We start from the raw sequence: 26,842 nt of genomic DNA on the forward strand, positions 1-26,842 counted from the left end.
TTCAGAAACCGACAGTATGTACCTGGGGTTGGCAAATGCCTATTAATTGGCTTCATTGCCACTTGAATGGCTCTTTCCCAGGTTCAGTGTTCCGCTCTTAGGTCTGGCCGGCTTCGTCACTTTTAAGTAACTAGATGCTCTCTGGAGGAAGCAAAGCCACAGAACGAGGGATAGGAAGAGGAGGTGGGTAGACATTAAGACCCAGTATACAGATGCCCTATACAACTGTGTATCTGCATATGAGTGAGGACAGCACTGTCCCAGGTGCCCAAGAAGGGTTCAGGGTCCTGGGCAACTTCACTCAGTGCCCAGGAATGGTGCCTGGAGCTATTCCTCCCCCTGCTACAGGCCCCGCTTCCACCCTGCCCCCTCTCCACTCCTTCCTCAAACCCTGCCTCTGCTCTGCCCCCTCCCTTGAGCAACGCAGCCCGGGGCATTACAGGGGGCCTGGCGTGGCAACAGCAGTGGTTGCCCCACTGACACGTGAGCGGCGGGAGCCGGAGTGGCCCGGTAGCCTGCTCCACCCTGCCATGCTGCCCGCTGCACTCCACTTCTCCATGGCGGTAGGAAGCAGAGCGCCCTGGGACCTAGCTCGCTTCCACGGTGACGCTGAGTGCAGCAGACTGAAAGGACCATGCAGCACCGCAGAGCAGGCTGTCAGGCCGCTCTAGCTCCATGCGGTGAGTGGGGAGGGGGCAGATACCCCCATACTGTCACCTGGTGCCAAGTTCCCATAATCCCCTGGGTCTCTCCCGACCATACGGGATTCTGAAAGTCAGGCAGCTGCAAACAAGTGGCTGGCTTTCCGATATGCCAAGCACCCCTACTTCCTGCTAAAGCACTTGATTTTCCTCTATTTTTTAAATGTAATTGAGGACCACATTGTGTCGGGCAAGTCCTGAATGCATTGTGAGCTCTGTGTATAACAAATGGAACACTTCACCTTTAAGACAGTGATTAGTTATGGAGAAGGAAAAAAGAACTGAGGATGCAATAGTAGTACTAATAGTGATAGAAATGTAGCTGTGTTAGTCTGGTGTAGCTGAAACAAAAAACAGGACTATGTAGCACTTTAAAGACTAACAAGATGGTTTATAAATCTTTAAAGTGCTACATAGTCCTGTTGTTAGTACTAATAAATGTCTGTAACAATGTGGGGAAAGGCCAATAGTAGCCATAGGTCCCAAACAGGGGACTGACTCCAGCTCCTCCATTCCTAGGCTTTAAATACAATGCTGAGTGTCAGAGAAATATCATGACACTAACTAGGAAGACAGAGCACAACTAGTTCTAAAGGAAATCCATAGCATCAGCCTGAGGAATGGCAAGTAACCACTCTTTGAGGGCTTCACACTGCGATTTGCTGAGAAGGAACCTGCTGGGTTCCACTAATGTAGCAGCCAAGTGAAGAAGAAGGTAATTTCATTTGCCCTTTCCTCTGGACCTCTGCACTTTGCTACTAAAGTTCAGTGAGCTCCAATGTTAATCCCACCGGGAGTTGAAAAATGTCTTTGGAGCTCTTGTGCGTGACACCAGAGAAGCCAGACACATCACAGAACCAGCAATTTCACCGGGGGGGGTGTTTCCAATCTATGCACTGTACAACTAACCTGGCTGGGGGTGGAGAATGAGTATATGATTAGAAACCAACTAAAGTAAGAGCTCTGCAGGGAAGTTTTCTTTGGGATTCCTTTCTAGCTGAAGGATGTTTATTGTGCGAGCAAGATGTAATGGAGAGAGATGCCACCATTACCTGTAATGAGTCCTGGCTAGAGCAGTATGGTAATTTGCACTAAGACACAGTGTCAAAAGGTGTCTTTCAGTAGTTTTAGAAAAACAAATATATAATCCTTTTCTGATTTTCAGTATGCTCTTGGCCTCAGAGATAGCAAGTATCAATGAGTGCCACTGGTTAATTAGTTTCGCTGTGTTAGTCTGTAAGGCTACGTCTACACTGTGCAGCTATTTCGAGATACCCTGCATCTGAACAAGCCACCCATTATTTCAGAATATTTTTCGAAATAACAGGCATGTTATTTCGGCATCCCTGTAATTCTGAGTAGATGCGCCAAATTTCAAAATAAGCTTTTTCTAAACAGAATTGAAATAAGATATGCAATTTACATAGCACAAATTGCGTCTCTTATTTCGAGTTTAGGGTGCTGTGTGAATGCACCCTAACTAAAAAAAACAATGAATAGTCCTGCAGCACCGTAGACACTAACCAAAAATGTAGATGGTATCATGAGCTTTCGTGGGCACAACCCACTTCTTCAGATGAAAGAAGTTATAGAATCATAGAGCTGGAAGAGACTCAGGAGGTCATCAAGTCCAACCCTCTGCCCAAAGTAGTTATGTTAGTTACTGGTTAATTATGCATTATGTAAAACAGTATTTCCCTTTTTCAGTCCTAAATTCTGAACTTTCAATGTAATTGTATCCACTTCTTGTATTATGAGGAGAGGGTAAATAGGAGCATAGGATTTACCTTCACTAATCATTATGCTGTATGGCTACGTCTAGACTGGCATGATTTTCCGCAAATGCTTTTAACAGAAAAGTTTTTCCGTTAAAAGCATTTGCAGAAAAGAGCATCTAGATTGGCATGGACGCTTTTCTGCAAAAGCACTTTTTGCGGAAAAGTGTCCGTGCCAATCTAGACGCGGGTTTGAGCAAGAAAGCCCCGATCGCCATTTTCGCCATCAGGGCTTTTTTGTGCAAAACAATACCCCGTTGTCTACACTGGCCCTCTTTCGCAAAAGCATTTGCACAAGATGGCTTTGGCCCGAATGGGAGCAGCACAGTATTTCCGCAAGAACACTGACAATCTTACACGAGATCGTCAGTGTTCTTGCGGAAATTCAAGCAGCCAATGTAGACAGCTGGCAAGTTTTTCGGCAAAAGCAGCTGCTTTTGCGGAAAAACTTGCCAGTCTAGGCGCAGTCTATATGTCTCAGTCATATTCCCCCATAGCTATGCTCTACCACCCTTGGCCAGAGATTTTTGGGTGACAGTGCTAGCCTGAAAAACCTGCCCTGTTCTCAGATGATGATCCTGCTGTACAATGACTGAAAGAAATGTAATATAAAGGGTTATAGGTGCAAAAAACGCAGGAGAATTAGGTTCAATTATTAATATGCCCGAGTGGCATCACATCAGGCTGAAACCGAAGCCCGACTCCCACCACCTAGATTGATGCCTGAGCCCTACCACCCAGGCCTGAAGGCAAAACCCCACAGGGCATCCTGTGGCATATGGTAGGAAATTGCCTTGCTTTCTACTGCTACCCCGTAACACCGGCCCTGCTGAAGCCAATCGGTTTCAGCATATGCAGGAAAATTAACACGTTCTCTGGTCTTGTTGTTTCTTTTTAAAGCAGTGTGTCTAAATAGTGTGAGGTACAATGGCTTTTGGGTTTTGTATGCTTGCTGGTTTATTTTGGCAATGCCCATTAAACCCACTGGGAGGCTGTGGACTCCCAGTCGAGAACCCCAAGGCTGTGTCTAGACTGGCCAGATTTTCCAGAAAATCAGCCGCTTTCTGGAAAAACTTGCCAGCTGTCTACACTGGCCACTTGAATTTCCACAAAAGCACTGACTTCCTACTGTAAGAAATCAGTGCTTCTTGCGGAAATACTATGCTGCTCCCGTTCAGGCAAAAGTCCCTTTTGCACAAAGCTTTTGCACAAAAGGGCCAATGTAGACAGCTCAGATTTGTTTTCCGCAAAAAAGCCCCAATGGCAAAAATGGCGATTGGGGCTTTTTTTGGCGGAAAAGCGCGTCTGGATTGGCACGGACGCTTTTCCGCAAAAAGTGCTTTTGCGTAAAAGCGTCCGTGCCAATCTAGACGCTCTGTTCCGAATATGCTTTTAACGGAAAACTTTTCTGTTAAAAGCATTTCTGGAAAATCATGCCAATCTAGACGCAGCCTCTGTGTTCTTGTTGGGTTTTTTTTAAACAGTGTGTCTAAATAGTGTGAGGTACAATGGCTTTTGTAAGCTTGCTGGTTTATTTTGGCAATGCCCCTGAAACCCGTTGGGAGGCTGCGGACTCCCAGTCGAGAACCCCTAGATTCCAGCCAGGAGAGAGTCGTGAATGTTCTACTGAGGGATTAAAGATACACAGCAGTGATCCCCTGACTGTTGCGAAGCATTCTCCCCTACCCAATAAATAAATAAATGCAGTATCATGGTGTGCTAGGTGGAAAGAGGTAGACACTCCAAGTAAAAGGTCGGACTGAGAAGTGCAAGTGAGATTCAAGTTCAATGCAGCTATAAAAGCTTGGGAAGTGATTGAAAAAGAATATGGCTGTGTTACTGATCACAGCTGCATGCATTACATGAGGAGATGCCTCCAGGCCTTCACCATCTAGTGCTGGTCAGGCTGGTGGCCACTTAAACCAGGGGTCTCAAACTCTTGGCCCATGGGCCATGCCTGGCTGGAGCAGTGCCACAATCCAGGCCTGGGAGTACTCGTGGGGTGGGGAAAGGTGGCTGTTCATTCCAGTCACCCAAGCCCCACCCCTTCCCATGGTGCCACCACAGTCCAATCCCCTCCCCCCATGTCATCCCATTCCTGAAGGATGCGGCTTCAGGGATTACCGGGGGCGGGGGAGACTGCTACTGCTGCTCTGTGCCAAGGCCTCTCCAGTAATCCGAGGCCTTGTTCCTTGGGGGATGGGGAGCCATGGGGAAGTAGGGAGGGGGTGGTCAGGTAGGGCTTGAGCAACAGGACCAGATAATCCTTCCCCCCAGCCCACAGGTACTTCCAGGCCAGATTGTGCACCTAGTTTGGCTGGGGATGGCCTACAGCTGGGGAGTTTAGTACCCCTGACTTAAACTGTTAGTTTATGCAAATGTATTAAGCTTATACTACTTCGTTGTTCTTTTCCTGTTTGCGTATCCATCTTGTAATCCTAGAACTTGAGCTATCGGTGATATTTGTACAGTGCCTGGAATAATAGGGCTCTCTTCAGGACCTCTAGGCATATCTGCAATGTGAATAATTAGAAGTTTTACTCAATGCTCATGTCTCAACTAATTAAAGATCACAGGGGAAGGCCCTAGACTAAGCCAAATAGTTTTACTTTCTTCAGTTTTGTGAGCCACAGACTTTAATTTGTCAAAATGGGACTGAAACAGCCACCTTTTACTGAAGTCATTAAATAGAATACCACCCGTTATCTACTTTGTTAACCAACAGAGACTCATGTTGTACTGCCATGAGGTTCCCTCCATTCACAGCAGTTTCTGTGCCCCAGATTTAATGAGAATGCAAATAAGATTGTATTAACTTAATTAGTGAGCTATTTTACACTTATTAATCTTTAGCACAGCCCACTGCATAAAGAGATGCTTACACTCGGCTCTTCACATAAAGGAGTTAAAAGCTTCTGCTTCATTTAAAAACAAAACAAAAAAACAAACCCTCCATCATTTACTCACGTCATGAAAATTGATGCGTTAATTCATTAAACTGTTTGATAAACAAAAATAATTCATGAAATCATTTGTTAGTTTAACCAAATAGACACACCAGAACAGAATGGGTCATGATTGCTAAACTGTATTTCCCAGAATGCTTCAGGCTTAGGACCAGGGTTTATAATTTCTTCCAAGGTATAAAAGAAGTAATTGGTGGGCATATTTCCACTATAAATTGTAAATAGTATGAAGAGGATACCTGAAGCTGGCAACTGTGTTCTAAGCTCACACTGGTCCTCCCATGGCACAAACAATGTGTCTTTGAACATCCTAAAAAGGTAAAACTTGACAATCAACACTGTGTGTGTGTGGGGGGGGGGGGGGGGGGGAGTTGTACAGCTTAAAGGGGGCCTCTGAATTAATCCTCTTTTCCAGGGAGAGCTCTTTAACTTCTCTGATATTCATACATCCCTGAGACTGATCTTTTCAATATCTTTTTCCCCAAAATATGCATCCCAGAGCACTTCAAAGCAAAAATTTAAACAATTACTAGCCAGCAAAAAGGAGTGATGGAATTGCACATTTTACATACTCCATATATGCATATCACAAATTTCCTATATTTACTATCCCAGATGTTTTTGCTGCTTCATTTATGCAGCTATTAGACATTATTATTATAGCAAACCTTTAAATTCCAACACTGACTTTAGTGTGTGGAATCTATGCTACTTGGTAAGATAAATGCAGGCTTCAATGCCTCTCAGACTTAATTATTACTTACTGCAAGTGATCACATGTGAAGAATACTACTTTCTTGGACTGAATTTTAATTAAATTAGTGTTGCCAGCTTCAAACAATCAACAATCATGAGTCAGGTCTTCAAACAAAAAGGCAACCACAAAAACCTGTGATTTTTAAAAAAAAATATTTGGAGTTATTTTCATTTGCCTTTTGGATTCTGAATTGTTAGTGTTCGTGCTTTCAAGCTTTTTCTCTGTAATAAAGGCTCAAAATTGATTGATTTTATTTTTTAATGAAAGCTGATTTTCTGTTGTTTTCACAGTGGCTGCTGTACTTGTGGGAATTTAAAAAAAAAAAAAACACTAAATATTTCAAGAGCTGACAACACTAACAGCTTTTAGTGCTTTCTGCAGGGCTGGATTTATTACCATAGCACTCTTCTATTTCAATCCTGCAGCTGCTATAGTGTTCCTTCAGATAATGAATGGCTCTGTTATTTTCAGCTTGGTTAGATCCTTTTCAGAGATTTCAGCTATGATACATGTTTAGCTGTGATTTTGTTTACATGCTGAAAACTGTTCAAAAGATCTCATTAGACAAACTATTTTAAAAGGCTACCAGAGAGTAACCTGCTCCCTTTTTATTAAACCGCCATGAGTCAGACAACCAACTTCTGTGAATCCCTTCAGTAGCCACCAAAAACAGGATTCTGTATTTTATTTTTATATATATATATATATATATATATATATATATATATATAAATAAAATATTACATACAAAAGTCCAAGCAGTTATTTGTTCCTTGCATTTAATGCTACTTGAGTAGCACTGTGTGAAGTTGTTTCATTTATCACTTTTATTTTTTAAAGAATTTCTAGCAGAGCAGTAAACATGACCAATGCCCTTGGCCTGACTGCATTTCTTTGGTCATGTCAATTAATGTCCTGGTACTAATGCTATCTGAATCGACACTTTCTTCTAGTCTACTTCATGCTAAGCAGGTCTCAACTGGAGTATAATGTCTAGTTCTGGGTGCCATATTTCAGGAAAGATTAGGAGAAAGAGGGAAGACATGCAATGTAAGTACATAAAAGGTTGTTGCAAAGAGGAGGGAGAAAAATTGTTTGTTAATATCTGAGGATAGCCCAAGAAGCAGTGGGGTTAAATTGCAGGAAGAGCAGTTTAGGTTGGATGTTAGAAAAAAATTCTTAATAATCAGTATGGTTAAATATTGGAATAAATTGCCTAGGGAGTCTGTGGAATCTTCACTGTTGGAAATTTTTAAGAGCAGATAAGACAAAAATCTGTCAGGGATGGTCTGTTCTAGTCCAGTCCTCTGCACTCAGGTAAGATTAGTTATTATCTAGAAGATCTCTTAAGTTTCCTTCCAATGATAAGCTTCTATGAAAGTGTTTCCTTTTGTTATAATATGGTATATAGTTCAACTCTTGCCATATATATCCTTGGCCTATAGGCACTCAGCAAGTGATGGATTCCATAGAAAATAGGCAGGAGACGAAGGGTTAACCTGATTTAATAAAGCCAAAGTATTGACTACCAATCACCATGGTAACAAGAGCTGTTGGAGTTTAGAAGTGCAGTTTCCCCCACAGCTCATTTACACAGAGGTCTTATTTGACTGAATATATTAGTAGCAGCTGAATGGTGACATAGTGACTCGGTTGCATTTCAGAAGGTATTGCTTTTTTAACTGGTCTCAACAAAGTCCTTCGGCAACTCAAAAGTTGGAGCTGGGAGTCTGAATGGAATGTGGGATTGTGAGTCATTTACTGGCCTACCACTTGTCCCAATAGATAGTGTCTTGATCCACTGTTATTGTGACAACTAGAATAGTGATAGAAATGTAGCCGTGTTAGTCTGGTGTAGCTGAAACAAAAAACAGGATTATGTAGCACTGTGAGGGGGTGCACTCACCACCGTATCCCCCTGCCGTCTGTCTTCCGGAATTGGCTCCCTTGGCAGGTAGGGTGCCTTCTCTGGGGTGGTGTCTCCCCTCTTTACTCCCGGCTGCGGCGTCCTCTTCGCCACACTGCCCTCCGGCAGTGCCCAAGTCTGTCTCTGAGCCCCCCTTCCGGGGGTCAATGTTCCTCCATCGGGCCTTCTTTCAAGCCCTGCAGTCTGAGGATTTCCTGGCCAGAGCTCCCCTAGCCCTGCCTGGCCTCCCCAGCCCTGCCCTAGCTCCAGGGAGCCACCTCCTCCTCCCTCAGCAGCCAGGTTCTCACTGCTTCCTCCCCCAGCAGCAGCCCATTCTCTATTATAGCGCCCAGCTGGGCCCTAATGGGCTAGTACAGCCTCAGCTGGGCTAAACTCCCCAGCCCTGGTTCAGGCCAGGGTCTGCCCTTAAAGGGCCAGTGCAGGGCGAGTGCCCTGTCACAAGCACTTTAAAGACTAACAAGATGGTTTATTAGATGATGAGCTTTCGTGGGCCAGACCCACTTCCTCAGATCAAATAGTGGAAGAAAATAGTCACAACCATATATACCAAAGGATACAATTAAAAAAAAGAACACATATGAAAAGGACAAATCAAATTTCAGAACAGAAGGGTGATGCGGGGGGGGGAGGTAAATGTCTGTGAGCTAATGGTATTAGAGGTGATAATTGGGGAAGCTATCTTTGTAATGGGTAAGATAACTGGAGTCTTTGTTGAGACCCATGTGTAGAGTGTCGAATTTTAGCATGAATGACAGTTCAGAGGATTCCCTTTCAAGTGCAGATTTAAAAGGCTTCTGAAGCAGGATGCAGGTAATTAAGTCATTGAGACAGTGTCCTTTCTGGTTGAAATGGCAAGAAACTGTTTTTTCTTTGTGATCCTGTCTAATATCTGTTTTGTGAGCATTGATCCTTTGGCGAAGTGTCTGAGACGTTTGTCCAATGTACAAAGCAGACGGACACTTTCGGCACATGATAGCATAAATTATATTTCTGGATGCGCAGGAATATGTATTCTTGATCTTATAACTCACTTGGTTAGGTCCAATAATGGTATCAGCAGAGTGAATATGTGGACAAAGCTGGCAACGGAGTTTGTTGCAAGGGAAGGTACCAGGGTTGGTATTAGTGTGGTATGTCCTGTGGTTGTTGGTAAGAATCATCTTGAGGTTAGGTGGTTGTCTATAGGAGACTATGGGTCTGTCTCCCAGAGCCTCTTGGAGTTTAGCATCCTGTTCCAGTATAGGCTGTAGTTTATTGATAATGTGTTGGACAGGTTTAAGTTGGGGGCTGTAGGTGATAACAAGTGGTGTTAGGTTGTGTAATCTGGGTGGAGAAGACATTTCCTATGATCATCACTAACCTCTAGGACACACAAACTTATGATCGATGGTTTGGTTTCTCACAGCTGAGCTGACAGCAATCCTAAACGATGGTACTTTCCTTTCAAAGTGTATTTAGCCTGTGAATAAGCATCCTATGTACTTGTCAGATTGCACCTTGCAGCAATTCCATACGGAACCCTATTTTCCTCAAGACTATCCCTCGAGTACCTTGAATCAAGAATACTGCTCTGCAGTGGTGTTGGAACCACTGTCACTGGATGTTCTAGGCAGATAAAATATAATATCCTTTTCAAGTTGGTCTTCTGTCTCACTCAGGTTCCAGATAGGGACCAGAGGGCCATCTCTCCACAGATACTATGGCAGTTGTAGAAGCTGCTCCTAGTGAACCCTAGAACAAATCCTACAAATTAGTGATGTTCCTTTAATGTTTATTGCCTCAGTAAAACAAATAAAGGGGGATTCAAATAATCTATAGATGTTCACTTTGATGCTGATGTAACTTCAGGAGTTGACACCACACTCCAGAGCAATATTTGTTTCTGGAAATGTTCTCTGAAGTGTTTTGCTGTCATTGGTTAGACTTTCATTTAAATCTTAACCTCTTGCTCTCAGCTTTTTGCTCTTCTAACTTGCACTCCATCTCCCACACAATTACTTTGAGAAGCTACACTTTTAAAATTAAGGTTAGGTCACCAACGAATTCTCCCTTCCATTCCTTTTTAATACAGTACAGAGTTGAAACTAATCAAGCTCTCACTGAAAGTCTAGAGCAAAACTATCATTCCATTCACTGGAAGTCAGAATTGGACCTCACTTTTTGCAATCTGTTGTGTTAAGAAGAGACATTACATTTGTTCAAAGCATGATGCTTTTGCAGGCAAAAAAGGCAACAGGATCCCTCTCTCCAGCAACCTTGAAGTTTTCATGGTAAAACACTGGTTGGTGGGAATAAGTAAGTAAGAAGACCAAAGAAACAAGCTTAACGTTAACCTGAGGATTTTTTTTCCTTCTATTAGGCTGGTAGAGGGTCACTTGCAAGGCTGATTCTGGAATATGTGGTGCTTTTTGTAACGTAGGAGGAAAGGAAAGAACAGGCTGTTTAATTTCAGGCTAGGAGGCCGAAGATTATGCTGTCATTGCATCTTTTTGATCTCATGGAAAAAAAATGACAAGGCATTTAAAGGCATTCAAACATTCAGTTCTCTTGTTTTACACACCTATCTTCAGGCCTGTATGCGGGGGAGGAACAAACGCACCCTTACCCATGCTCCCCTAAGTAAACACGATGTTGAGGCTGCAAATTGCCCTAGCCTTCCTCCCCCATACTCTGGCCAGCTGGGGGAAGGCTGGGACTGATTTCCCTCACTTCCCCAGGAGTGAGGCCAGGGGCAGAACAAGTTTGCTGATGACTGAAGGCAGGGCTGGCCCACAACATTTTGGCATCTGAGGGGAGCTCAAATGACACCCCCCTCGCTTGGGCCGAAACTTTGAAAGGTCTCAGTTCTGCCTTCTTCCTCCAGCACAGCACTTCACCATCTCTGTGCATCTAGAGCAGAGGGAATACATATGCACCAGCAACAGACACAATTTTCTACACTCTGGGTCCTAGTGGCATTCCTCTTCTCCCCACCTGAGACGGCCACCTTGGTTTGCCTCATGGTAAGACCAGCCCTGACTGAAGGTATTTTTGGCATTTATTATAGTTTGCTAATCCTGCCTTATTACAGATACCCTGCTTTCTAGAAAAGTCTATTTAATATTTTGTTCCGCAGTAGTTAGAGACAATTAATTGGATTGTACCATTTGAGACATGGATGTACGTATACAGAAAAGAAGGCCTTCATATGGAAGAGTCTTACTGGCATAATTCTTAAGGAACAATAATTCATTATGGAGTTTAGGCTTTTGAAAGAGAGAGTAAGATTCCTATTGCTGCAGTAGCTTTTGGGGGGTCACTGGTACAATCCAGTCTCATACTTTCTGGTTAAGGTGCAGATGTGTGTTTTTTTTTTTTTTTTTTTTAAAAAGCCTACATCTAGGTTTGGGGTTTTTTTTCAGTATGTAGGTCACCACATTTAACAGACCTCGTATAGACATGCAAGAGCCATGTAAGATACAAAGCACACATTATTTTATTCTCAAAGGTGCCAGAAGGTTTAAAACATTGATGATTAGCTACAGAATATGTTTCTTTGGAAACCTTGTGTTTGGACTGGTGTGTGTAATATGCGGAGTCTTTTTTGGGGGGGGGCAGGTCAGTTGCAAAATTGTACTTCAGCTAGGGGTTCTGATAACGCAATCATAAATTATTCCAAAAGGGGGTTAGATGTTCTCAGAACCCTGAGAATTAATTACATTTTAGCAGCCTGTGTTCAATATAATATACCATGTCTAAGCTAGGTAGCACAGAATGGTTTCTTATGGGTGGTTTCAATAATTCAGGAACAGGTATCATTATATTTCCTAGTTGTCATAAGAAGCTTTTCCCAGTGGATTCTTTGTGCAGCTAGGCAAGTGAGAGATGACTTATTTCCATGGGAGCACTGCTCTGTCTTTACTTGAAGATGTACACAAACATCATTTCAGATCTTTCTAACTCTGCCTAAAGATTGGAGTATACAAGTTTTGGAATGCATGTAAGTGTGTGTGTTAGGCTAGGGGGGAGGGTTGTTGGTTTTTTTGTTTTATTAGCTTGTTTTTCTGTAAACTTCTTTAACCTCTCTGGTGACCTGTGATGAATACGGTTGTGCTCTTAAGGCAGAAACGTATTGGGTTCAGGTTGTGTAAGCTGGTAGAGCTCTACTGGACAAGAACTTGGCATAGCTATACAATTCTATTGTTAATTTACACCAGCTGGGGATCTGTCCCATAATGTTTACACTGGCAAATACAAGCAGTATTCCGGTCTCCCACAATATTTTTGCCAGCAAGTTAACAGAATGTGAATTGGATAAATGGACGGTAAGATGGCTAGAAGGCCAGGCCCAGGGGGTAGTGATCAATGGCTTGATGTCCGGACTGTGGTCAGTTTCTACCGGAGTGCCCCAAGGTTCAGTTCTCGGACAGGTTTTGTTCAATATTTTTAATGACCTGGCTGAGGGGATGGATTGCACGCTCAGCAAGTTTGCGGATGACACTAAGCTGGGGGAAAGGTAGCTACGCTAGAGGGCAGAGATAGGGTCCAGAGTGACTTAAACAAAGTGGAGGATTGGGCCACAAGAAATCTGATGAGGTTCAACAAAGACAAGTGCAGAGTCCTGCACTTAGGACGGAAGAATCCCAAGCATAGTTACAAGCTGGGGACCAACCAGTTAAGTAGTAGTTCTGTAGAAAAGGACCTGGGTGTTATGAGTCAACAGTGTGTCCTTGTAGCCAAGAAGGCTAATGGCATATTAGGTTACATTAAGAGGAGCATTGCCAGCAGATCCAGAGATGTCATTATTCCCTTTTATTCAACTCTGGTGAGGCCACATCTGGAGTATTGTGTCCAGTTCTGGGCCCCCCACTACAAAAAGGATGTGGATGCATTGGAGAGGGTCCAGTGGAGGGCAACCAAAATGATTAGGGGGCTGGAGCATATGACCTACGGGGAGAGGCTGAGGGATTTGGGTCTGTTTAATCTGTAGAAGCAAAGAGTGAGGGGGGATTTGATAGCAGCCTTCAACTTCCTGAAGGGAGGTTCCAAAGTGGATGGAGAGAGGCTGTTCTCAGCAGTGACAGATGGCAGAGCAAGGAGCAATGGTCTCAAGTTGTGGTGGGAGAGGTCCAGGTTGGATATTAGAAAATACTATTTTACTAGGAGGGCAGTTAAGCATTGGAATGGGTTACCTTGGGAAGTAGTGGAGTCTCCCTCCCTAGAGGTGTTTAAGTCTCGGCTTGACAAAGCCCTGGCTGGGTTGATTTAGTTGGGATTGGTCCTGCCTAGAGCAGGGGGCTGGACTTGATGATCTTTTGAGGTCTCTTCCAGCTCTATGGTTCTATGATTCTATAAGAAGCTTGGTCACAAAAGGAAGAAATATTACAAGAAGGTATTCCCATGGACTCCAAAATGTGTTAATGTTAAGAGGTCTGCATCTAGATGGCAGATAAACACAATTAAATCAATCAGCCACATAAGAGGCAGAGGCAAATTTGAGATTAGTTGGTCAAAACCACATCTGAAGCCTCTAAAAGTCCTGACTTAGGCTACAACTATCAGGACACACCTCTGATTTAAGACGGACTTCGTTATTGTGATTATACACCAGCTGGAAGTGGTCCGCAGGCCAAATTTTGAGAAACACTTCTCAAGTGGAAGACTTTCAACCATAGTTTAGAAACAGACTTTAGTTAAACCTAAAATAGCATCTAGCTTAGATGACAGCTGTGTTACTAGCAGGATATCCTGATCTGATAGCTGTACAAGGAAAATTTAAATATAGACTTTATATATTTTTTCCCTATATTCAAATCTCAGATGGTTTGGTAACACCAGAGATTTGCAGGCCACAACCCAGTTTGAGCTCTGGCAAAGAGAAAGCTTTTTAAAGTTGAAAGTTTCCTTTTAGAGCCTTTTGTAAACAAATTAAACTTCCTGCTGTTAACACTTTGGATTATAAGAGTTTTTAAAGAACAACTTGCTGGTAGCTATTTACATTCTGCTGCCTTCCTGCATTTCTTTGTTCAAATAATGCAACTAATGCATTTCACCTTGATTTTTGTGAAGTTTTTTGGCAGCAAGACAATGTTTGGAGACCAGCCACATCAAAGCAATGTTTTTGTTTTAAAAGACTGGGGGTTTTTTAATTAAAAATAAGTATGTGGAAACATGGCAATTGATCTTTAGAATTTTACAAAAGCTTTGATTTATAAATTAATTGTGCCACATAAGATTTTGCACATACTTTTAGAAGAATTTGCATGCCACCAACCTTAATAAAAGGCACTGGCATGCACACACAAGTCAAGTGGGCATTCCAGGACCTGCTTCTTATTTAGGACAGGCAGTGATAAAAGGGGTCATATTCAATAAGTTCTTGGTACTAAATTGCTATTGGGACAGCTTCATAGTGGCTACATCTACACTGGCATGATTTTCCGAAAATGCTTTTAACGGAAAAGTTTTCCGTTAAAAGCATTTTTGGAAAAATTGCATCTAGACTGACAGGATGCTTTTCTGCAAAAACACTTTTTGCGGAAAAGCGTCCGTGGCCAATTTAGACGCGGTTTTCCGCAAAAAAGCCCCGATCGCCATTTTCGCGATCGGGGCTTTTTTGCGGAAAACAGTACTATGCTGTCTACACTGACCCTTTTGTGCAAAAGTCTTTCAGAAAAAGACTTTTGCCCAAACGGGAGCGGCATAGTATTTCCGGAAAAGCACTGATGATTTTACATAAGATCGTCAGTGCTTTTCCGGAAATTCAAGCGGCCAGTGTAGACAGCATAGGAATAATGGATCTTCCGGAAAAGGGCTTATTTTCCGGAAAATCGCGTCTACACTGGCGCTTTTCTCCGGCAAAAACCCCGAGCCGGAAAAAAGCGGCAGCCATGTCAATGCAAATGCCGTGGGGGATATTTAAATCCCCCGCGGATTTGCAATTCCGAAGTGTCTCATTAGCATCCCTTTTCCGGAAAGGGATGCCAATGTAGACACAGCCTATGTGTTTGTAGGTCAAGAAATGAGGCTTCACACTACATCTACATAATGATGTAGACTGTACAAATAATAAGTCACTGCCCCAAAGGGCTTACATTTTTCTAAGTCTATAGACTTTTTTAGAATGTATGGTATTTTAGAGATACATTAAAAACAGTGTCCCTGACCCAAAGAATTTAAAAGTTGATCCTTCAAAGGGATCCCCAGAGGTGAACCCTCATGCTCAACACAGATTTCCCCCTTGATTACAAGAGAACTACAAGCAGGCATAAGTGTCTGCTTGTGTATATCCCTTAACAGGATTTGGACTTAGCTTATACTTTGTAGGATAAGGGGTTAATATATATTGTTGATGAATGGAGAATGGAGGGCAAGAACCGAAGCCATAAGATCTGGCAGGAATTTTCTTTGATGTGATGTAGTTGCCATGTGACAAATGTAAAGAATATTTTTCTTCTAATGTTGAACAAAGAACTGTATTAAGATACAGGCAACATTTACCCCCTACAGCTACTATTTCACACTTTACTACAGAGTTTCTGTGCAGTACTTTTCCTCATTTGTTCCTCCTGGCTAGCTCTGTGCTGAACATTTAAAGAAACATTGTACACATCCTCTGAACACTTAGTAGATGCAATATTTGTTTTTATTACACAGAAATACTGTATCTACGTGGAACAGGAAGACTATGGTTTGTAGCTATAAGGAAGAAGAGGTGTTCCCAGAAGCCGCACGTGGTAGATCATGCAAAAAGTAGTTAATGTCTAACTTCATGCAAATCTCTGGGTTTTGGTGCATGCACATTTTAGCTGTGGTAATGCTACTTGGAAAAATGAGGAGTCCTGGTGCACCTTAAAAATATATTTGGGCATAAATAAATGTATTTGGGTATAAACATTCGTGGGCTGGAACCTACTTTATCAGGTGCATGATAAAGTGGGTTCCAGCCCATGAAAGTTTATACTCAAATTTAAGTTAAGGTGCAACAGGACTCCTCATTGATTTTGCTGAGACAGATTATACATAGTGCATTTCTTGATCAGTCTACTGAATTCCTGGACATTTTCTCATTACATTCAGTAGAACCTCAGTATTATGAACACCTCAGGAATGGAAGTTCCTACCTCTGAACAAAATGTTATGGTTGTTCTTACAAAAATTTACAAAAACAATTGACTTAATACACCTTTGACACCACCTATGCAGAAGAAAAATGCTGTTTTTAATTAAACTAATTGTTAGTTTAAATGAAACAAGCACAGAAACAGTTTCCTTACCTTGTCAAATATTTTTAAACAGTCCCTTTATTTTTAATACTTTCTCTTTAATATTGTACTGTACTAGCTTTATTTCTTTTATTTCCGTTTCTCTTGTTGCCTGATCATATAGCTCTGCTTCCAAATGAGTTGCATGATTGACCTGTCAGTTCATAATGTGGGTGTTTGTCACTGTGACCTTCTACTGTATATTTCTGATTAACAAGCCCATTCAGCCAAAGGAAAATATCCTCTCACTGATTACAAAAGAACTGATTTGTCTTGGGAGATATTCAACAATTCTTGGTGTGTATGAAAACAAATTAAATATTCAGTCTGTTGGATGTCAAAATATTCAGCAAAGTCTCTTGATGCCCCCTATTGGCCAAAATGTCTACTTGACTGAACGGGTGTAGTGGTTTGTTGTGCTCTTTGTTCAGCAGGCCAGGCAACTTGGTACAATCCCAGTCTGTCCCACTCTTCAATGACTAGACCCCCATTAGAATGACACATTACCAGCTTAATGAGACAATGGCAACATATGAAATCTACATTCCATTGATCCTCACTGCATATTCGATAAACTGTAGCTTAGAACATGGCTATATAGCAGGAGAAAGTCCAAAAAGGACATGATAGTTTTGAAAGAATGTATAGAACTCTGTTTGAAATGACCATGACAAATCCTACCACCCTATCTTAGGACACAACACTCTGCAAAACCGGAGTAATTAGCAAGGCTGGAGCCTCATTAGTTCCTTCTTTTAGATCAGGGTGGGGAAACTCAGGCATGGCGGCCCGATACGGCTCTTAGCTTGTCTGTATCTGGCCCCCGAGGCTCAGGGATCCCCCTAGTATTGGGGAAGCCCATGCTGGTGCTCCAGTCCCTCTGCCACTCCACCAGCGGGCTGGAGCACACAATCTACTATCCCTACTAGCCTGGGCACCCCTAGGCTCTGAGGGGAATGTGAGGAGTGTCTTTCTTCTCAATTGCCAGTGATCTCCCCCCCCCCACTTGTGTGCAGCCCCTGACTGATTTTTCTGTGGGTCAGCAGTCCCCAACCCCAAAAAGGTTCCCTACCCCTGTTTTAGATTATTTCATTCTGGAGCTATTAACTCACCCCTGGCCATAACAGTTGCATAAAGCAGCTCAAAGGGACATTATTTACCCTATACTAAAATGTCTCCTGAATGCATATTTGTCTGTCGGGTTATAAAACCAATAGCTTTTTAAAGTGCATGTGTTTGAATAATCATTTATGGATGCACATGAAAACCCATTCATTATTCCTGTATTATTTTGCCTCTGGGAATATTACTGAAATATGAAAGCACCCACTGAGAGACTTATCACTTCTTGGAAAGGGATTAGCCTTGGCAAGTGCTGTCAGACAATATTCTACCCCCCACAGATAAAGGCTTCCATCCTTAAAATTGATTTCACGACAAATGTAGACAAGAAGTCAAGTTAAATAATTTAATAGCAGTTGAATCTAAGGAGTTGATAGCTCCAGGGGGTTTATGGCAAAAGTCACTTTTTGTTTCTTAGCTAAGACTACCTCCATATGCCATTCCGTTGTGCTACTGATTTGTGATAGAGGCCAGCAAATCTCTAATTACAATTAGAGAGCAAGAAGCCAAAACAAAGGGGGAAAAGTTCTCCGTGTATTGAATCTCTTGGTGGTTGTGAGGACCCCTACCAGTTCAAAATGGTGGTTTATCCTTGTCCAAGCTAGTGAATTATTAATGTATGAAAGAAATACATTTTGTCCATAGAGACTTAATTCTATGTGAGAAACTACATCCATGCAATTTGTCATATAATGGAAATAAAGCTGTAGGCTTTGATGCAGTTGGTGAGCATACGATGGTCCTTGGTACTTAGCATGTTCATGCCACCATGTACAACACTCCTCCTGCATACTGTGCCTATTGTAGTCTGAGAATTCACATTGCCAATCACTAAGGAGAGGTGACAGTAAAGCACTGTGCACCATTGCATTTCTCTGGTAAGAAGGAGCTGGACGAAGTGCTCCGTTTCATGGGGAGGAGGCATGGCGCACAGCATGCTCCCACCAGCTCCTAGAGCAATCCTGCAGGCCAGTTCTGGCAGCCCCAGGCTGTGCTAAGCAGCAGGCCGGTTAAAGGGGCTGGCAGGGAGGGGGAGCATGCTATAGGTAGTGTGCACCCTCCCAGCCCGGCCCCTGGTGGTATGTCTGTGCCCCAGCCTGTGTTGCTCCTCTTTTACTTTGCTGCCTGGACATCAGTGCAAGGGACCCATCTGCCAGCCAGGTATCCCAGCTGTGACTGGGACTGCCCTAGACCAGCCCCAAGACCCCCATGAACCCTCCCCCCCCCTCCCTACACACCAGGGTTCCCTCTAAGATTTCTCATTCATGAGCGGAGTGTTTTGTCTTGTGCACCGATATTGAGGTCACGTGTGCTTGTTGGGATGGGTACCACCATGGCACCCACAAGCGGTGCTGCTCCCCGAAAGCCTCTCCCAGCGCAGAGACCCCAATCTGGCCCCTCCCTTGCTGGGATCCTGAGCCTCCTCCCAGGCAGCATCCCCCACTCGTGAGGAGGTGAGACTTGCTCGCCCACCCAAGGGAATGCTGCTTCCAGGGCTGCCTGCGTGCAGGGCAGGGGCTGCTCTAGGCTACTCCGCAGAGGGCTGGCTGAGAGTCCCTGCTTAGGGCAGAGGAAAGCTGCTGCCAGCCCACAGGGTTTGCAGGGAGTAAGGGATTGGGCAGAGACATGAGGAGATAGAGGGTGGGCGGAGCTGGCAGGGGACTGAAGGGGGCTCTAAGAGGGAGAGGGCAGTGAGGGGGAAGACGGGTGCCAAGGGCCCTACCCTCCTGAGCATCTGCACTGCAGCCCTGGTTTCCGCTCCGGCAGCTGCCTGCAACATGGCCTGCCCCAGGAGCAGCTGGGCAGCCACCGTGTATCCGTGGCCACAGCCCCAGCCCTGGGGAGTCAGGGACAGCAGAGCTGCCGGGCTGAGCCCACACTCCTCCACCAAGCCCACAATCACCAGCTAACCTTGCACTGGCACACAGCTTTATTTTCCAAAAGATCCACGTCTAGATTGGCGCTTTTTTCTGGCAAAGCTCCGAGCCGGAAAAAAGCGGCAGCCATTTTTATGCAAATGAAGCAGGGGCGATTTAAATCCCCCGCTTCATTTGCAATTGCGATGTGTCTGAATTGCATCTTTTACGGAAAAGGGATGCAGTCTAGACACAGCCTAAGATTATAGCTCAGTTCTCAAACTGTGGGCAGAGACCCCAAAGTGGGTCATGATGAGCCCAGTTTAACAGGGTCACCAAATCGGGTGTTGTACTTGGTGGGGTTCAGAGACCAAGCCTCACCACCTGGGGCCGAAGCCAAAGCCTGAGGTTACATGCTCCCCACTCTGAGCGGAAGCCTGTGGGCTTCCACGCCTACCCCCCCCCCACACACACACATCAGACAGGGTGGTGGAACTTGGACTATGGAGCTCAGGCAGTTTCAGTCTTTGGTCCCTCTCTCCTGGGGTCATGTATTAATTGTTGTCAGAAGAGGGATACAGTGCAATGAAGTTAACTGTGCTTCTACCTTTTTTTAAATACATTGTTCTACTTAAAAGAAGGGTGCATTCCATAACCTTAGAAAACAGAGGGGAAAACTTCTCAGGACTATCTGAGATCACAATCTTATCGTAGTAAGGAGTTTGGATGACCCAATAAACCAACCACCTTTAGCAGGGTGAAACTCAATTTTTTTTGTTTAAATCTATTAGAACTTGTGCTTGTTCAAAATTCAAAACTATTGTCAGCGAGCTTAAAATCATAAAGAAAAATGCAATTTGGGTATGTGTTTTGCTTTTCTTATCCAGCTTGGATAACATGTATTTGGTGAATGGATTTAAACCCCACCATTACAGATTCTACACACATAATCATTTTATCCCCTCAGCACTATTCTTATCCTCAGCACTATTCATCATTATGTAACTCAAAACATCATCCTTGTTTGTTTAAGGAGGGAGCCATGCCTTGGGGAAATGCTATCATCACTAGCAATGAATAATAAACACGATCAGTGTCATGGGAGACAGACCTCTGGCCCCACATGGACTTTCTTTTTATTTCTTACCATAACCCCCCCCCCCCCAACTCTTGTGCTTTAGCTCCTATTTATGGACCAGTAACTCTAAGGCTCAGACAGGAGCTTTTAATTGCACCCTGAAGAAATAATACAGGATCTGTATTCTTCATCTCCTGCCTTGTCAAACTGTCTGTATTACTGTACTTAGTACTGACACCCAAATGTTTACTTAATTTTACATTTAAATTAAGAATTTGTTTTTCCTGCTCTAGATTTCCAATTAACATGCACTGTTGTTCAGAATGAAAATGAAACTCCCTTGGGGCTGTCTGACAAAACAATATCTTAAGCAATAGTGTCCAACATGCTAGCCACATGGGGCTATTTGGCGGGTTGAGTGTGGCTAGTTCACTATAGTGGCTACTGCTTCAGAACTGGTTGGATAACACAGATCTAAAGATGTGTTGTAGTTATAACACAGAAAAACACATTAGCAATAAAGATTTTTTTAATGAGATTTTCTAGAGCAGCAATAGAAAAATGCATCACTATCTTATTACAAGTATCAGAGTAGCCACCATGTTAGTCTGAATCTGCAAGAACGAGAAGTCCTGTGGCACACTATCTTATGAGTTATTGGAATATTTACTTTTAAATCACTCTGAGTCGAAGAATATGGTAAAAGGATGCAAGTTTCACAAATTGACATGATTTGTTCAAAGTATAGGCAATAGCCTTTGCAATTTGAGGGGGGAAAAAGTTAGTGTGCTTTATTTATGAAAACCAGGTGAAGCTGCATCTTAAACATTAATCTTCTTATTCAGCATCTGTTCCTAATTTCCTAGCTATAGTTTAAACTGTAGCCATGCAGTAGCAGAGAAGCTTACTATATGTAAGAATGAGTGGTGGGGAAACTGATCCAGATTTTACTGATCAAAAAATGCAGAAAAATAAACATACAAAATGGGTCTTTAAGATACTTAAGTATAATTTCCATTAAAACAGATGTGGGCAATAATTTTCATGGGGGGAGGGGGGGCGTGGCGTGGTGGCCACTCCAAGAATTTTGGTAAGTGGTCACATACAGCTGTTTTCTATTATATTAATAGCAAGGGTGTGGGGTCTGGGACAGAGTTTGGGCATAGGAGGGAGTTCAAAGCAGGGGATTGGAGTGCAGGAGGGAGTATAAGGTATGGGAGGGTGTTTGAGTGCAGGAGGGGGTTCTGACCTGGGACAGAGATGTAGGAGAGGGTGCAGGGTTTGGTATGGAGTATGGATTCAGGAGGCAGTTCTGACCTGGGGCAGGAGGTTGGCGTGTGGAAAAGGGGTGAGAGATGCAGACTAGGCCCTGGCTGGGAGAGGCTTTCTATAGGTGACTCCTAGCTGGCACTGCCTGAACGCCATGGTGATCCCATGCCACTCAAAGCAGCTGGTGGTTGTTAGCAAATATGTCCCTATGCACCTCTTGGGATGAAGAGGGGAAAGCTCCGTCCCTATCCCTGCAGCTCTTATTAGCTGAATTCCATGATAGACATGCTTGCTAGAAGCAGTCAGCAGCTTCTGGGAGCAGCATAGCCAGGGCTGTGTCAGGCAGCCTGAGCATCCCACTGCACTTGATGGCTTTTAGGGTCATGGTGGGTCAGCTCCAGCCTGCAGGTTGTGTTTTGCCAATCCCGGCATTAGCAAATGCTTAGGCATTATTTGATGTATGTTCACACAGACTAGAGTTCAACATCGAAAGTTGTCACTGGCCAAATTTTTAGATGTAGACACTGACTTTCGTTGCCCAAAGTAAGTTGCAAAATGTAATAATGGGCACACAATCAGTACAGACTTGACATTTTGACCTTCCTTTTCTTTGAACTTACTGAGCTGATCAAGAAATCTTCAGGTATTTGACAAATTTAACAGAACATACAGTTTCAGAATGCACTGAGAAAATATTTGGTCACTTCATGTATAATTTTTATTTAAGTAGCTCAAATTATATAGAAGTTCACATCTTTCAAGCAAGTATCCTTTAAAGTATGAAGTTTTGTGCTTGCAAATTTAAGCTTCTTTTTACTATACTAATATGCACATAAGCTTTGATCCAAAAGCCACTGACCTCAATGGAAAGAATCGCATTTATTTTATATGGGCTTGTTCCACAATCCATCAAAGTAAGCTTAATTCAAGGACTTCAAGACTTCACAAATATTAATCAGTCCTCGCAACATCCAAGTAAAGTAGGTGAACACCCATTGTATTATTGGGCAAACTTAATTTTGCTTAGCAAGAGTTGCACATTGTACAATGTTGTGCTGACACTAGGATATGCAAGAAAACTTCTAAAGCCGTTCAGAGTCTTAGTTATTCTTGCAGTAGCTCATATCTGTCTCTTACAACAAACAGCACTCTACAGTTGTGTACCTCTTGATCAATGCAAAACTATCCATTTGCAGAATGAGTAAAATCACCTACTACCAACAGGTTTGCGAATACTGACTGTGCGTCAAATGCTCCTACTAAAAATAGGAAACATCCCAGTCTGCTAACTTCATCAGAATATCAACCACAATTTTAAAATACTTGAAGTAATAGCTAACTTCTCCATCTTAGAAATCACTCACCAATGTCTAAATTATTTCCAACTCCAACATTATTAAATTTATTTCTCCTCAAGCCCTAAGTTTTACTATGTCACATTCTTACGTTTCTATATGGAATAGTCCAATAATGATAACCCTTGACGTCCAAAAAATACCTTAATGTAGAATAGGTTAAAAGCACCTTAACCTCAAAGGTTGCTTAAATGTACTAATACAGAGAATTGAAGTAATGACAATGCACTTATTTTGCATCTGCACTGCTACCATTTGGATAATTAATTTAAACATTCCTAGGGGATATGGTTATTTTAAAGAAGTTTCTATGCGGTATTTATAGAATTCAGGAGGGGAAAATGGTTTCCCAGAATATTTACACACATCAGCTTTGTAAAAAACTGATAAGGCAAGGAAGAGGTGACAAAATCCTCAAAACCTTAAAATGCTTCTGGAGAAATCCTGAGAAATTGTCTTGTTTCTCTGTTACCCTTTCAGTATTTTATTTACACTACATGGAGATTACTTTTTGGCAATCTTTTGTTTTTCTTTTCAACTTCTTTTAGTATATCTTGCAATTTCTTAGAAGTTTGTGTCAAGAATGCAAAGCTCTCCTTTAAATTGCTAGTCCCGTGCTCTCTGCATATGTTCTCTAGCCCATCAAACCACTGGAGAATCTTCTCAAGTTCTGTCTGAACCACTTTCTGTTCTTCAAGCTCTGCTAAAAGTGCCTGTCTAGCAGACACTTCAACTTTGTATTGTTTCTGTAGTTGATCAATTTCACCTTGCAGCATTTGAAACTGTTCCTTACTGTAGGGGTACTGCTCCTGGACCTTGTCTTCAGGAAGTAAAACATTTTTAGGGATGTTTAACACCAACTGCAAAAGCACTTGTTCCATTTTGCCGAAGAGATGATCAAAGCGCTCCTTCATAAAGAGAAGAAATTTCTCTGTGCTCTTACGGATTTGGAATGGACTGATCTTAGAGTTAGGAAAGCCTTCTAGTTTCTTCAGAATGACTCTTTCCACAACCAGCATCATTTCAAACAAGTAGTCTTGAAATGCAATGTAGACCCTAAGCATACACGTCTGAGGGGTAAAACCAAAGAACTGAGCTTCATATGCCATAGGATTCACTGACATCTTGGCTAAAAGGCATCAACCAAAGACAATATGGAAATCTGTAAAGGGAAAAAGGAACATAAGTTTAAATCTGTATTTTGGAAAGGGTGAATTTTATTAGTATAGTATCAAGGGGTAGCTGTCTTAGCCAGTCTTTAAGATGTACAGGACTCTTCATTGTTTTTGCAGAGACAAACAGATTTATTTGAGCATCAGCTTTTATGGGCAAAGACCCACTTTGTCTTTGCCCACAAAAGCTTATGCCCAAATCTTAGCCTTTAGGTGTCAAAGGACTCCTCCTTGTATTAGCACTATACTGCATTAACCTCATTTACAAAGAGCAGAGTTCAAATCTGAATTTAGGAGAGTTAATTTGTCACTCTGACTCAGAGAAAACTACATCTTTATCTACCACCAGTGCTAACCATGTCATTAGGCTTGAGGAAGGATTCTGTATAATGTAAAAGGAAGCTTCTTTTATAGTTTATGAATGCACAAGTGATGAATTGTGTTAACACCTGCAGCACTCTCCAAACATATTACATCTTGCTATCAATAAGTTTATCTATATATTTTTAGAAATGTGCATCTGTTTGTCTGTGGGTCTGTTTGTTCAAGAACTCCTCCTAAACGATAAGAACTAGGAGAACCAAATTTGGCGCACAGCTTCCTCTTCTCCTAACTTAAAACATGGTCAGGGTTTGGTAGTGCTAGGAAAATGGGAAGGGTGGGGAATGGGACTGTTTTCCAGGACACAGAAAGGGATGGGGTGGTGAGAAGGATGCAATATTCATAGTGGCCATGGGGGACAGCAAGTGAAAGGGAGAACTATGCTGCAGTAACCACTGCAGGACAGCTGCACTACCAGGAGATTAGCCAGGGCAGCAGGGATGGGGCTCACCATTTTATGTGCCAACAGACTGGGTAATTGAGGCCCCTCTGCCTAGGAGACAGACTGGGGGTGAAGACTCTGAGCTGCAAGTGTCCCAACAGAAGTCTCTTCAGGCATTTGTTAACATGGTAGGACCAAGTCTGTCATGAGTGAGCTCCCCCTTTGAGCAGTTTATCAGCCTATTTCCCACTAACAGTCACAGCCCCTGCTGGCTACAAACCACCTCAAACCAGAAACAAGGTCACTGGTCAGACTTACAGGAGACGAGAGATCATGTTGGTTAAATGAGCTACAGTACTAGGTTTCTGGGGGAATTCACCACAGGCTGAGAGTGGATAATAGCAGGAGTGGGGGAGTCTCGGACAAAGCTTCTCCTTAGGGCTTCTCGCAGTGCTTACAAAGCAGGTCAGGATTAGGGATGTTAGCAAGTAGTCAAGCAGAGAATCAACTACTCATTTTCCCCCACCCTTGCTGCCTCTGTATAAGAACCATAGGAACCAGTGCTGGGGGGAGCCAAATGAAAAGCCAGTTCCCCCCCACCCAGCAAAATGCAGGACAACGTAGCACTTTAAAGACTAACAAGATGGTTTATTAGATGATGAGCTTTCGTGGGCCAGACCCACTTCCTCAGATCTGAGGAAGTGGGTCTGGCCCACGAAAGCTCATCATCTAATAAACCATCTTGTTAGTCTTTAAAGTGCTACATAGTCCTGCATTTTGCTTCAGCTACCCCAGACTAACACGGCTACATTTCTATCACTATCCCACCCAGCACTGTCTCCATAGTGCACCTGCCCCTTCCCCCCCCTTACCTGTATCAGAGGCAGCAGGGATGGGGGACAGGGGAGGCTGCCAGCAGCAAGCAACCCCTGTACGTGGCGGCCAGGCTTTTATTACATTTAAAATGCAGATCGGAAGCATGGGTGGCTCTGGGAACTATCCCCGATTGACTAACGGTGCAGTCCCTACAAGTTGTATGAACTACACGATTAGCCAGATACCCACCATTTAACATCCTTAGCCAGGCTGGGTAAACTGAGGCACGGGGCATGCCCTAGATTAGGGATGTGAGCAACTCGTCGCATCGACTACTCCCGCCCGGCCCGGCCCGAGCTCTCTCAGAAGCACCGTCCCCCCAAGGAGGAGATGGGGGAGGGCGGCAGAGGGCCGGGACGGCTGCGTCCCAACTCGAGCCCGGCCTGGGGCCGCAGCTCCGCTCCCCGCGCGCGGCAAGAGGCGGGGGGCCCGGGGAAAACGCGGCCCCGCCGCGAGCTGGGGCGGCCGAGTCCCGGCCCGGGCGCTACCCCCGCAGCGGCTCTGCCCTGTCAGTGGCGCAGGAGCCTCCGAACCCCTGGGAAGGGGGGGGGCCGGGCCCGAGCCCCGCCCCTCTCCGCCTGGTCCATACAAATTATAGCGACTGCCCGATGAACCAGCCGCCCCCCCACGGCCCGGCCGCCCCCGCTCCGCTCCTACGGCCCGGCCGCCCCCAAGCCCGCGGGGGGGGCTGTTCGGGCCCGTAGGCCCCTGGGCGCGGTGGGGGTGGGTCCGGGTCCCGCCCCGGCGCAGGGGAGCCGCCCCGCGGCCTCTCACCGGGCGGACGGAGGCGCCGGAGCCCGCCCAGGCGCCGCGATGCCAGCAGCCGCTTCCCGCCTCATTCGAAGCCCTTCGCGTCACCGCTCAGCGCCCGCCTCCCCCAGCCAATCCGCGGAGCGCAGCGGGGGCGAGACCCTCCCCCCGCCGCCCAATCACAAAACCCCTCTGAGCGCGAGCGCCCGGGAAGAAGCGTTTCTCCTCCCGT

At 44.0% G+C, this 26,842-nt stretch overlaps 1 protein-coding gene across 4 annotated transcripts; it reads right to left on the reverse strand.

The window, feature by feature from the left end:
• Nucleotides 1-20,936: 20,936 nt before the first annotated feature.
• On the reverse strand, nucleotides 20,937-26,791 carry MIS12 (MIS12 kinetochore complex component). 4 transcript variants are annotated; one of them, XM_075904398.1, is made up of 2 exons: nucleotides 26,635-26,791; nucleotides 20,937-24,211 (listed from the first exon to the last, which is right to left on the reverse strand). In XM_075904398.1, the coding sequence occupies exon 2, from the start codon at nucleotides 24,171-24,173 to the stop codon at nucleotides 23,538-23,540; it is 636 nt and encodes a 211-aa protein (XP_075760513.1). In that variant the 5' UTR covers nucleotides 24,174-24,211; nucleotides 26,635-26,791; the 3' UTR covers nucleotides 20,937-23,537. The 4 variants fall into 4 exon arrangements, with proteins under 4 accessions (XP_075760513.1, XP_075760515.1, XP_006136134.1 ...); XM_075904400.1 differs by lacking the exon at nucleotides 26,635-26,791 and adding an exon at nucleotides 26,050-26,439; XM_006136072.4 differs by lacking the exon at nucleotides 26,635-26,791 and adding an exon at nucleotides 25,857-26,438.
• Between the last annotated feature and the right edge of the window lie 51 nt (nucleotides 26,792-26,842).

This window comes from Pelodiscus sinensis, chromosome 21 (genome assembly GCF_049634645.1).
Source record: "Pelodiscus sinensis isolate JC-2024 chromosome 21, ASM4963464v1, whole genome shotgun sequence".
Classification (NCBI taxonomy): Eukaryota; Metazoa; Chordata; order Testudines; family Trionychidae; genus Pelodiscus; species Pelodiscus sinensis.

Bases quoted from the DNA above. Each gene is read 5' to 3' on its own strand.
- MIS12 (XM_075904398.1), bottom strand. From the start codon at position 24,173: ATGTCAGTGAATCCTATGGCATATGAAGCTCAGTTCTTTGGTTTTACC.